Source organism: Aythya fuligula, chromosome 14 (assembly GCF_009819795.1).
Source record: "Aythya fuligula isolate bAytFul2 chromosome 14, bAytFul2.pri, whole genome shotgun sequence".
Classification (NCBI taxonomy): domain Eukaryota; kingdom Metazoa; phylum Chordata; class Aves; order Anseriformes; family Anatidae; genus Aythya; species Aythya fuligula.
The window spans coordinates 12254808-12267809 of NC_045572.1; the positions used below are offsets into that span (position 1 = coordinate 12254808).

General features: G+C 40.7%; 1 protein-coding gene and 1 long non-coding RNA gene across 5 annotated transcripts in view; one reads left to right on the top strand and one right to left on the bottom strand.

Moving 5' to 3' along the window:
• Nucleotides 1-5681: 5681 nt before the first annotated feature.
• SGCD (sarcoglycan delta) overlaps nucleotides 5682-13002 on the bottom strand; it is a 204403-nt gene continuing 197082 nt past the window's right edge. For 3 of the 4 annotated variants that reach the window (XM_032196768.1, XM_032196765.1, XM_032196766.1), the window contains exons 7-8: nucleotides 8337-8460; nucleotides 5682-6661 (exon numbers count right to left, since the gene is read on the bottom strand). In XM_032196768.1, coding sequence (XP_032052659.1) covers nucleotides 6488-6661; nucleotides 8337-8460 — 298 coding nt within the window. In that variant the 3' untranslated portion in view covers nucleotides 5682-6487. Of the gene's footprint in view, nucleotides 6662-7227; nucleotides 7363-8336; nucleotides 8461-13002 lie in introns of those variants that run through there. The other variant, XM_032196767.1, reaches the window with a different exon arrangement.
• Nucleotides 6570-7634, top strand: LOC116494721. Its single transcript, XR_004253896.1, has 3 exons — nucleotides 6570-6630; nucleotides 6750-6832; nucleotides 7565-7634. It is a non-coding gene; the product is annotated as an uncharacterized LOC116494721 (long non-coding RNA).

The window sequence follows — 13002 nt, forward strand, 5'->3', positions numbered from 1 at the left end:
TTTTAAGGGACTCACATCTCTAGTTTAAAGTGACTTGGATAGGAAATCTCAGTGGTACACTATGGTTATACTTTCTTGTTCACTTCAGAAAAAAATCCTGCAGCTTTAAAATATCCATGTTTTCCTGCATAAAGAAAGCGTGTCACTTTTCACAAGGGCACAATGCAATTCAAGTGGCAGGACAAGAGAGTTTTAAATGATAAAGCCTCAGGGCTGTATGTGCATAACCATGTGCTTCTCAACCACAGTAGATTTAAAAGCTTTCTAAATACAAGCTATTCACTATAATTTCCATCCAAGCCCCAAGCCATTGTGGTTATTGTGGACGGAAACAACACCCTAGCAATCTTATCCAGCCCAGGCTGTAAGTGCTTTCAGTGACAGCAATTCCACTGTGCACTAGGAAAGATCAAACATAATTGCTACCATATTTAGTAAAATGGATGTTATTAATTTAAAGTATAATAGTGTAAACAGACAAAGAAGTTTGCTGCATTACCATGATTAGGGTGATGTCTCTTGCCATTTCTTCCCTCTCCCTCCTACCTGCCTTCTTTAATTTACTTCGCTCCTGCTTGAATAATCTCATCAGCACCACATCAGTGTTTAACCCTGCTCCAATCACAGCCATAAACTTGGCTGCATCAGCGGTGAAAACATCGCAACTGCCATGGAGAATTTACCCAAAAGGCCTACATTTCACCTTAGTGCTACTGCTTCATGCTTGATGCTTGCTGATTTTGGTCTTTGGAGGCATGAGAAGCTGAGATGGCATTTGGGGATCGCAGCCACCTGAACACAGCCCCATGTGTGTGGCACAACACCGGCTACCAAAACATTACACAGCAATTTCAGAACTGATGGAAAAGCTTAAAACAGGGAAAACGGAAATGTTACTGTGATTGCATTCCTCAGCAACAACAGCAATGAGAATAAAGAAGCTGCTGTGTTCAGATTTGAAAAACACCAATCTCCTGATTGCCAGAGCTTGACAGGAATGCTCCCTGCATCTGCTCAGGTGATTTCAGGTGATTTCTGGGTGATGACATTTCCAAATTTAAAATGTCAGCTATTAAAAAACAAAACAAAGCAAAACAAACAAACAAAAAAAACCCACCAACAACGCACAAAAAAAAACACACAGAAAAAGAAAAACACACACACAAAAAAACCCAACAGCTCCTAACTTTCTTATTTTTACTACCTGCACTTTAAAATGAAATCATTAAATCATTACAACACAGTTATTCTTCTTCACCAAGCAGGGTATTAAGAATTTTTAAGACTGAAGATTCAGATGGCTTTACAGGCGCCATCCTTCTCTTGCTCATGTCCTCCCTGAAACAGAGCCCGAGAGCCCCATGCCTGCCTGCCCTTGAGAAATCCACAAAGCCCCCCTGCCAAAACCTACCAGCATCCCTCACTGGCTGATGCTCAAGTGCAGGAAAGTGCAAAGCCAGTAATATTTCCTCAGTTTATTTATACTTTTAGCCTGGGAGCATGTCTTTTTTTTTTTTTTTTGGCTATTTCTGCATGTTTCAATTTTCCGGTAACCTCACCCTCTGTATACATTTAAAGAACTTCACTTTATTTCCTTTCATCCCTGTTAAGGAAATTAAAGTTTTCCTGCCACGGTATTCTCTCAAATGCAGCTATGCAATAAACCTGTATTTCTCCTGGCCAGTTCCAAAAAGCACCATTAAAGTTAATGCATTTCAGGCATGAGGGCAACCAGAGAAGGGATTAATTTCTGTAAGTCTTTGGTCTTTGTCTCACTGTCTTTTGCAATGTGAAACTTAAAGCCATAAGAGCAAATAGAAAGAAAATTGTATGTGAGCATGTGTATATATATATGTGCATGTGTGCATGTATTTTATGACAACAAAAGTTAATTTCCCTTAAAATCGTCTGTCACTGCAAGCCAAGTGTGATGCAAACTGACTGGACATCTTCAGAAGTTCCATAGGAATTGCTCCTTAGTCTTGAAACAATTTCTAGGGAGGGTTTTCTTGACATCATTTTGCTGTACCACATATTACAGATGGTATTTTTAGGCTTATGCCTTAAAAGTCTTTGCTTGTGCATTACGATATTTATAATTGAGGGAAAAAAAACAAACAAGAAACATAACTCTTAAAATACAGATGTTTGACGAGACATGACTGAGAGAAACAAATAAAAATCACTCCTGCACATGCTTAGTTTTCTAAAAATGTATACCTAGGAGAGACCCTACACCTATTTAAGTAGTTACTGGCTTTCCCCTTTCAAGGACTTCCTTTAGTGTTAACATTTCTTTTTACTCTAAAGCTGCCCGTTTCACTGACTACTGGGTAAGATTCTTCTTACAAGAGTAAAAACAAAACAAAACAACAAAATAAAACAAAACAACAACAACAAAAAAAACCAACAAACCCAAATACATGGAGAATGGATACAGTTGTACAATTGGTATTAGGATCTCTTTTTTTTTCTAATGGCAAAGTCTTTTTGCTTTAACCCTCCCCACATCTACAAAGAAGGGTCATACATGACATATGGCTCAGGTACTGGAATACAAGTAAGCACTGACAGCCATTTTCCCGACTGTGTACTGCAGTGTAGCATTTAAAGCAAATTTAACAAGGTCCCAAAGCCCTGTAAAATCAAGAACTACAACACATAAAAGCATTTATCATTAACTGGTTGCCTAAGGTATGTTGACGTTGGTATCACAGTCCCTTGATCAGCATTTCAATGTTTTTAATGCACATAGCTGCAATGCAGGATTGCACACAGTGCAGAGTCAGAGGTCAGCTCCACAGCCACCGAAATAGCTGGCAGTGTCTCCATCGGCATCAGTGCCACGAATTTTCACCCATCAAGCTCCTGCTGTAGCTCAGGCTGTGAAGTCATTGGGGTCTCTTCCACTGAGCTTGGTATAAACAAAATTCACCATCCACCCCAGCCTTGCCTTAGTGTTGAGAGGTAAAACTAAACTCTGATTTGAGATAAATGACATCTCCCCTAATAGCAAATGCTCAATTGAACAAAATTGCAGGCCCAATTCATAAAGAAATACACAAACCACTGTTGTTTTTTTTGGCATTTATCAATGGCAGGTAGAGCATATGTACAAAATGCCAGGCAGGGAGGTTGCAAAATGGATGAACTCAAGGAAAACCAACCCATAAAGTAAAGCAAATGTGAGTGGACTCCAGGCAAGGCAGGAGGAACAGGGAGACTCATGCATCTGCCTCTTGGAACAGGTGAGGTGGCCACTCCACCACTGCCCCCAGCAAACAAACTATGAAACATGAGATAGCTGGATGTGTTTGCATGCTGCTTCTTAAATAAAGTGCCTTTTTTTCCCCTGGGATCTCAGACCTGCAGTCCTGTTTGCTCTGGCTTGCCACTCACAGAACAACAGGGGATGAGTCATGAGGCCAGGGCAAGAATGGGCATCATCATCCAAACCGTGGTCTTAATACTCAAGTGGGGCTTAGATGGTTTTCAAGTCTCCATATAGGTTCGATCTCTTTAGCAACACAGCATATCATGTTATGCTCTTTAAGATGGGAACATGATTGTAAAATATATCTAAGTAACCAGAACTCCTTTACACAGGCATAATTAAAGTCATGTCCAAGAAGATTTCTGCAGAAAATGGTACTTTGTAGTGATGGCACGGATGTCTAAGGCTGTTCCCTAACAGCTCCCCCATAGAAATTCATACCAAAATAAATGGCTGAATGTCCTCAGGCAGTTTCATAGCGTTCCTAATACGAGAAGGTGATAACCTTGTCCAAGAGCTCAGCTGAGAAGACCAACCGCTCAGAACGAAATTGCTGGGAAAGCAGTGCTCAGTACAGCAGCTAAATGGTGTGTGGGGATGAGGACTGAGCCAGCAGACTCCTGGGAGCAGAGCATGGAGATCAGAAGGCAGCATCCCTGGTGGATCAGTCCTTGTGTTCAGCCCCATGTTTCTCACTAGCACTGACACCCCCATGGAAGGGAAAGTTAATGCAACTCGTTTTCTATAGAGGATACTCTTCCTGCAGCAGCTGTCTTCACAACCACTCAAGTGCTTGTGCATGCAGGATTTGTTTATGAATTGGGCCATGCTTGCTATAAGGTTTATGATCAGTATTAAATGAAACAGGGAAAAAAATCTACAGTAAATGTAGGACTATGAATGGGACTCCTGTTGTGGTCCCAGAGGTAACGTACACAGTATTTTGCTGTATATAATATGTTAAAAATAAAATAAAATAAAAAATCGGTATCATTCTTGGTGCCCCTACAGTCTAAATGCATTTCATTAACATCTAAGTTGCACAACCAGATCCCAAGACACCCTCCTTTCCCTCCCCCCAGATGAACTAGTTTTAGTAACAAGATAAATATGATGTGCTTCTCCTTGCTGAGTGCATTGACTTAAGGCATAGGCACAATTCCCCTCTTTGAACAGAGATGGTATAGTCCTGTGTCCCAATACAATTGTTATCCTGGGTGACCCTTTGCATTCGAACATTGACTCAAGACATAATAATTACAGGAATCATTCATTAACAAATAGTTTGAATTCATTCGTTGATCTGAAAGCATCACTGAAATAAATGTAAATCACTCAATACTCTTTCAGGAATAAATTTTATGGGAATGTTGCTTTGTTAGGCAACAACATCTAATCCAAAGTTCATAGAAATCTTCCAATTGAGTCCAGCCAATTTTGGATTAGGCCAGAATAGATCATTTAAGAAAAATAAATAAATAAATCAAACCCTGGTACTCTCCAGACCATACGAAAATGTGTGGAAATTTTTTAAAAAAAAAAAAAAAAAAAAAAAAGAAAGAAAGAAAAAAAAAAGGAAAGGGCTAAGTTACTTCTAAAAATTATTTTCGGCTACATTTTATCTTGAAAATTGCTTGAGGAATACCAGCTTTGCTTAGATATGACTAGGGATGGGCACAGATCTGTCATATTTGCATACAAGGTAATATTTTCAATAGCATCTCAGTGACTTAGAAACCTTACGGTCCTTGTGAGATTTACTGTGACTTGAGCACCTTTGTGATAATTAGTTCATTGCTTTTCAAGGATTTTTGCATGCAAAATGGATGCAGTTATGGGTCAGAATTCAAAAATCTGGGCTCTTCTCAGTAATTTTCAAAATTTCAACAAGGGAAATTATGTTACTGGATCAGGTGCATGTTTTATCCAGTAAGGAAAAATGAACCCATGAAGAGATTCAACCACAGAGTTTTTTGAACTCAAATTCCAGATGAACCACCATCCAAAGCCTTTGCTTTCCAGTAATCTGAATTTGTCACCATCTTTATAGATTCTTGAAAAAAATAATAATCTGTTACATTGTCAGCGTCTCTGATATTTGCAATCTCTGCAAAATTTATGTGATCTTGGACTGCATATCCTGAATAGAAGGATGACAAAAATTCTGGTATAACATTCATATTATACATCCAATTTGTAGGAACTTCTATGTTTCTATGGAGAGAGTAGGCAATTTTCTCTGTTTCTGTAGGTATTGGTAGGTAATGTCCAAATCTTAAATCTTACCTTCACAAGGTACATCAGGTCTTTTCAAATTTGAAGGTGGTAATAGAGAGCATGAAGGGTGATCCAGGACACCTGTTAACTAAAGAGGTTCAAGGCTTTTCTATTTTAGTCCAACCTTCACTTTTTTTTTTTTTTCTTTTTCTTTTTTTCCCGTCAAGAACTAAATACAAGGCTAGTTCTGTTAGCACAGAGATGACTTTAGGTTAAGGTTAGAGCTTTTGAGTCACACCTGAATAGCACAAGGCATCCACTGCAGGTGAAGGCAAGAATCGAAGCTTTTCATCAAATGCTCACTCCAGCAAGAAGATCAGGACTTTCCTACTGGCCAGGTAGAATCCATCTCTCCCAACAGGGAGTCATGCTTCAGGTGAAAATTAAAGAGTGTAGTTTAACCGCAGGTATCTTGGATCACTCTAGGCAACCAGCACAGCACATGTGGACATTTTGTTTTTCTCATGTCACTGATTTAATGGTGCAAAAATAATCAGAGACGCTACTCTCCCCTTTGTATGTTGGTGGGTCTACATTTGGTTCCAGGGTCTTGACCAGCCAGCAATCCCATTGCTCTTAGAAGATGATCAAAAACAAGGGGTGATCATTAGACTATGTAATTACAAAAGGGTCCAGGGGAGCATCAAGTCTAATTCAGTAGATCGTACCAGTAAATTTTGGTGGGGGAAAGAGAAATGCTACAGAAATGTAACAGGGTCACCCTGGGATTCCTTGTACTGAAACATCATTTTACACAGAGGATATATATAATTTTATATATATATTTTATATATATATATTCACACACACGCGCGCGCACACAAAAAAAGTCTTTGATAGGCTTTCTGTGTTCTAGTAAAAATAGTTGGCAGCTGCAATCTGCGAGACCAGAATTAGCTTTTGTGCTGCCTGCAATGCCCCACTGCAAATTGTCTCTCAAAGGCAGACGCTTGTATTTATCTGGCAGGTCGAGCTAGAGCCTGCCTGAGACAGAAATAACCTCCCATTGGGACACACACAGAGCTCGTAGATTTTTTGCCTGGACCCTGCAGAAGAGGAAGATCCTTGAGGCAAGTTAGGTAGTTTGATTTTTGCAGAATTCAATGTTATCTGAAGTTGGAGAAGGAGAGAGAGAAAAAAAAGAGAGAGAATTAGTGAAATCTCTGTTACTGCTGTTAATTTAGATCTTGTGTTTAAGGAAGCATCCTTTGGACAACTGGGCTATTACAGAAACTTGGCAGGGAAATGTGTGAAGCTGGGGAAAGTCTGATATAAATCTGGGTGAGTGTATTACCTGCCTTTACTGTGAGCCTCCTAAGACCTCAATTTTTTTTTCTGTTAATCTACCCACTGTGTTTTCATAGCTTTGGCATGTCCGTGCCTGGGTTAACCCTTGCAGCACCCAGCAATGTGCCTCATTGCCTGGGGAAGAATGTACAGTTCACCTCCATACAATAACCCCTCTCCTCTGCTGGGACTTCTGGCACTGTGATCCCCTTTCCTTACAGGCTCACGGCTCTGACTTTTACGTATATTTTATGTAAACATATATATACACTTATGTATATTAAAAAATATTTAAATTCCATAACAGACCCAAATTTCTCTTTACATAACAGCACATAAAAGTGAACACGTGGCAGCTCTCAGACACGTGGCAGCTGCAGGGAAGTGTTGTAATATTACTGAGAAGGTCAGCGTCAGATAACCTGCAGTCCAGAATATTACAGGGCGATTGACAGTATTTGCTCTTATCTTGCAATTACAGAAAAAATTGCCACTTCTGTTTTAGTCTCCAACCATCTAATCGCCTGAAAGAGACAGGTCAATATATGCATTTTAAAGGCAAATTAGTGTTGAAAACATAAAGAGAACTGCTTGCAGTCATGAAATGCCTTGGATTTCAATTGTAGTATATTAGGTAGGGGGTTTTGTTTGTTTTGCTTTGTGCTTTGTTGTTTTGTTTTAAAACCCTGATCAGGCTTCGGAATATATTAAAATGCCAACGTTTAGAAACGACAGGAATTGCAGTAAGAATCTCAACCTGTGAATCACACCGAAGATAGGAAAACATCAGGCCATATTGGACCTCTGCTGGTGGCAGGTTTGTGTTTTATGGGAAGCCTCCTGCCAAGGCTCTCCTTGTGTTCCCCATCATCCCCATCTTTCAGTGTCTTCCACAATTGTGGCGGGATGAAGGAATGAGAACTGGTGTGCACACATATTCATGAGACACCAGAAGAGGCTTAATTCAAGACCTATTTTACTTTTGTTCTGTTATCAGTTTTAGATATTCTCTCTTTCCCTTTAGAAGCTTCCCAGTGCAACAACCTCTGTCTCCTAATATTCCCTTTCTTTCCAAAATGAAAACATCAGCTACAAAAGCTTGTCAGATCAATACAGGTGAATTAAGCTCTTCTTATAGAAAAATGTATGATAAAAGATTTAATTATGTTGGCCAAGTAAATCTTGTTTTAAAGTGACAAGGAAACAAAGAATTTAGGAGCACTGTGTACTTTACAGCTGCATAAATTTGCTTGAACAACAGATGCTATTATCCAAGCACTTTAAAAATAATGAATCAGCCTTCTCCACAGAGTGAGCCTTGTTTGCATATGATATGTTCAATCACTCCTAGCACAACCTAAGCTAGGAAGGCTGCTTCACCAGTGCTTTTCAATGACTGTTTCAAATGGAGCTGCTAAGTGAATCTTATAAATTTTATAAAACTGTAGATCTGGGGCTTGGTTTGCTTTTGCCATAAGGCTTGACACTCTTCGCTTACCTCTCCATCTTTGGATTCCAGCTTGAGCTCTGTCCTGCACGTGGCTTTCAAGCTGCCGGCCTCAGCGTTGATCTCAATGCCTTTCGGAGCCTCCATCACCAACGCGCGTGTAGGTGATTCCAGTCTGCAACAGAAAAGGGAGTTACAGAGCCTGATGGGTTCAATGTGCGTGCTTAACCTCAGGCTTGAACAGCCTGGCTGCCCATTGCAAGGCAGCTTAGGACCCACTGAAGTTCAGATCCATGCCTGGTTTAGTCAGTGGAAAGCAATCATATTGAAGAAATCATGGTAAAATACATCACAAATTCAATCTGCTAACAATTCACATCAACTTTCCTATGCCATAAATTCTGGAATGAGATGCAGGGTGCAATAAAGCTTCCCCTGTGATCAACTCCCTCATACACAAGCTCACATTTGTAACTAATGAATACTAATGGGGGATATTAGCAAAGCAGTGTAGCTACACAGAGAGTGCAAGCACTTTTCCTCCTGAAACCACTGCTTAAACAGGAACAAATTCATTCTCATGACTCCCTGTAATGTGAAGTATAGGAAAGTTTAATGACATAAGAAAACTGATGAAAAAGATGCAGACGCCCCCAAATTCTTTGACCTCAGTCCTACGCTAACATCACAGTGCTCACAGCCAGCACCCTCTGCAGTGCTTTGACCCCTCCTAACTGTGGATATGCCAGAGAGATCTGACAACCCTATTACAGCACTGGCTAAACACAGCCAAACCTTTCAGTTCAGGCAATTGAGGTTAATGCTTTAAGATCCGGAAGTGCAAGGTTCAGTCTTTCTTGCTAATCATTCCTTCATAGCTCTTGTATTCTACTTGTCTCTTCTCTTCTTTATAAAACAGTCTCTTACTACTTTCTGTATTGAAAATAATAATAATAAAAAACATTTCACCCTCTCCAGGAATGTCCTCCTAGTTGACTTTATCACAATTTATTTACTGTGCCATCAGAAAATCCAGACTATGGTCTCACCAGCTGAAGTGAGCAGGAAGACTTGAACAGAAAAGCCTCTGCTCGGGTTGCTTTGGTCAGGCAGCAGAGATCACGGTGACAAAGGAAAATTCAAGGGCAGAATCCAACACCCAGCTTTCTTGGGCATCTTTTAGGATTTGCTTGCATTACTGCAGCAGCACTTCAGCTGTTTCTCTGCTCTTCATATATAATCATTTGTGCCAGTAAGTGTATTCTTAAATGGACTCCTGCTGGTACTGAGACAACATTATGGGAGACAGGGAATTTGGCTGTATTTATTGCAGCCAACAGTTCAATAAAGCAGAGGCACGGTTTCCTCTGTGTGGCACTTTCCAAGTTATGACTTTCCCTCTTGTTGGTGTCTTCATATTGCTGGGTTTCAAACACCTTCCCTTAAGACCCCAAACTCATCCGTAATTTCCTGGCTGACTCAACTAAATCTAAATTTCAGAGGAGTGAGGGATATATAGCCCAAGGAGCAAGCACTGTCTCGTGGCTAGCAGCCTCTGCACAACTATTCTGAGACGCTTTTTGTTTGCTCTCCACAGGGGAGTTACATCCTACATAAACCTTCTTCTGATCCCTCTGCTGGTATCACCCCTTGGCTGTTTCCTGTATGAGGAACCTAAGGTTAAAACTGCTGGTATTTTATTTTATTTTATTTTATTTTATTTTATTTTATTTTATTTTATTTATTTTATTTTTTTGTTTTTCCTGATTGAATTGCAGATGGCATAGAGGAAAAAAAAGCCTGCAAGCCTGCAAAGAATGACTGACATGACGTAGTGCTACCTGGGATGTGATTCCCTCTGACCTCCCAATTGCAATAGCTGCCTTTCCAGTATCTGCAGAATTTCTTTATGGCAAAAATAGTCACAGCACACAGCCTTAGGGCTCTGGCACATGCTCTCTGGTGGCTTTCATTACAGTGGCCTAACACGCTGTCTGCTCCACATTTTCACTGGAAATTTCTACCCCAGGATACAGTGTGCTCTTATCCTTGGTAGTACAGCCCACAAGCTGGTGTCTACTCTGAAAACTAAGGACCCTCTGCTTGCACTGAGCCCCCAGGATCGAGGTGCCATGGCTGGGATGCAGGCACACATTCCCTCCTGCTGCCTCTGCTCCAGAGGCAGGATCCTCCAGAGGAGAAGCAGATGTCTGGGGCCAGTAATGTCTTAAGTCACTGTAGCCAAATTCACCAGAGGATGTGTCCAAACCCCGAGACAGCTGAGCTAATCCGAGGATAAAATAATTCCCAGGAACCATAGCCAGACAACTCTTCAGCTCTCCAGCATCCTAGTGGCTCTTCAATTTCTTTGATGTCTTGGCTGTCTCAACATATTTGTTCATCTGTTAATCTTGTAGCTTCTCTGCCCACTGAGAAATAAATCTTGTAAGTGCAAAACAGCGCTCAGACACCACAGTTCAAATGCAGTCATCTGCAGCAGCAGCACTCGAGTCCCTGCCCTTTGCGGGAGCAGCCTCCGACTCCCCCACTGGTGCTCTGCTGGAGCGTGTGAGGAGCTGGGAAATAGGAGAATAATTTCCCATGATGGGGGGATCGAGAGGGGACCTTCTCCTTCCATGCCTTCCAGTCCTTGTAACCTCAAAATGAGTTAAATTTGTGCTTTGAACAAGCTAACAAGCGCCTGGGAGCTTATTAGATAACATCACCCCAAAGTTTTAATCTCTTTTCATGTCTAACAAAGAGAGTGAGTTGTTCTCCCTCCTCCACCCAACAGAACCCTACAGGCAGGATAATCTTAAAAAACACTGATGAAAACCCATGCAATTTTAGACACATCCTAGTCCCTACACAGCTCCTTACACCCTGGAGACACATGTTCCTCTCAAGCATCTCCTGATAGTCCCTGGTGTGACGTGGGACAAGCATTCAACGCCCTGCAGCCCCACACGTGTTTTTAAAGTTAGCTGAGCTGAGCCCCCCACTCTTATCATCCTAAATCACTAGATCAGACAGCTGCAATCTTGCTGACATGCTGAATTAACCAAAATCCATCCCTTTAATATTAAAAATAACATTTTGAAGCCCAGAGCTTTTTTTCTTTCTTTCTTTCTTTCTTTTTTTTTTTCTTTTTTCTTTTCCTTCCTTTTTTCTTTTTTTTTTTTTTTTGTTTTGTTTTGTTTTGTTTTTAAGAACCTTAAAACTATGGAAATGAATGCAAGTACTTGAACAGCAAAGTGCAGCTCTTCCAGTGCTGAGAACCTTGTGCTTGCAGCCTGAGTGGTTTTGTACTTATGCTGTGGGTTTGGAGCCTGACTCTTCTCTCTCACAGCGGTGTAACTCCATTTGCTTGCAAAGGACTTTTGTCCCAATTTATGCTCCTGTAAGCAAGGACAGAAAGGTCTTAATAATTTTTTCTTTGTCATTAGAGGGGCATATGATTGCAAGGGATTTAATTTGATTATTTTCTGATTTCTTGAATGAATCCCTGAGACAGCTGTCTTTAAACCAGGAGCTGAAAAATCTATGCAAAGCCAGAGAAAACATTTGAGGAGTTTATGCTCTAGGGGGTTTGAGGAATGTTTACCGAATACTTTCATTTAAAGCAAGTGTTTAAGAGACACTCTGCTTTTAAACCTAATTCTGTCTTCCAGAGCAGAACCAATTTGGAGACTAATAATGAAAGAAAATGATTTAGCGATGAACAGATAATTTGTTCAAAATCAACATTTGTTTTTCAGTATGATACTCTGGAGCTTTCAGTAGGATTCACATCCGGCGAGGTGTAAGCCTGTACTTACAGCAGTAGGCTGGAAAGGTGGCTGCATGAATATAGATTGTTTCATTATTTGCTCCTGCTCTTGAATTTTCCATCCCAGCAATTGGCACATAAGCCCTTTTTATTGACCATGGGTGGTGCTTGTTTTTTGCTCCAGTGTCTTGAAGACCAGCCTCTGACCTCTCTGCCAGAGCTGTGCAAGGAGGGTAAGTTCACTGCTATCCACAGAGTTACACTGATTTCCAAACATGACAAATTCAGAACTTAGATAAACTGCTTCCTCCCACTGCCATAAAGGCGTTCCCATCCTCCCTACCCACCAACCTCCTGGTAGGTGGATGAAGAATCTCCTGTCTGGGTGATAACCCACATCAGGGGAACCTTTCTTACAGGTCCCAGGGTTTCATGCAAGTCAAAAATTTTAAAAGGAAAGTAAAAGTAAAAAAGGAAAGTAAAAGACACAAGTAATAGGATTTTCAAAGCTATCAAAAAGCCCACGATCCACGATCTTATTACACCAGGCATCAGGTACTTTTGAAAATCCCATTGAGCATCTAAATGCCATAACAAATCTGACCCTTAATCTCACTTTTTAGTTCTGCAACAGAGGTAATAGCACTTCCCAACTCCACGGGGAGAATGAAAAGAAAAATATATTAGTGGTTGTGAAGCGGTTACATACTGTAATAACTGAGGCCAGGTAAGTACCATAGCCAAAGATAGATGGCTGGCAGATGGGTAACTGATCTTTCCAAAGCTGCAGTATTAAGCTCTTGCCTTCATCAAAAATATCATTCCTCCCACTGAGCACACTTGGCCCGCATAGCAATGTGCAGGATGATGTATGCAGGGGAAGCCTTCCTCCAGCTCACCATGCTTAATGGACAGTGCTAAATGTGCCTCTTAAGCCCTCTTACTCAA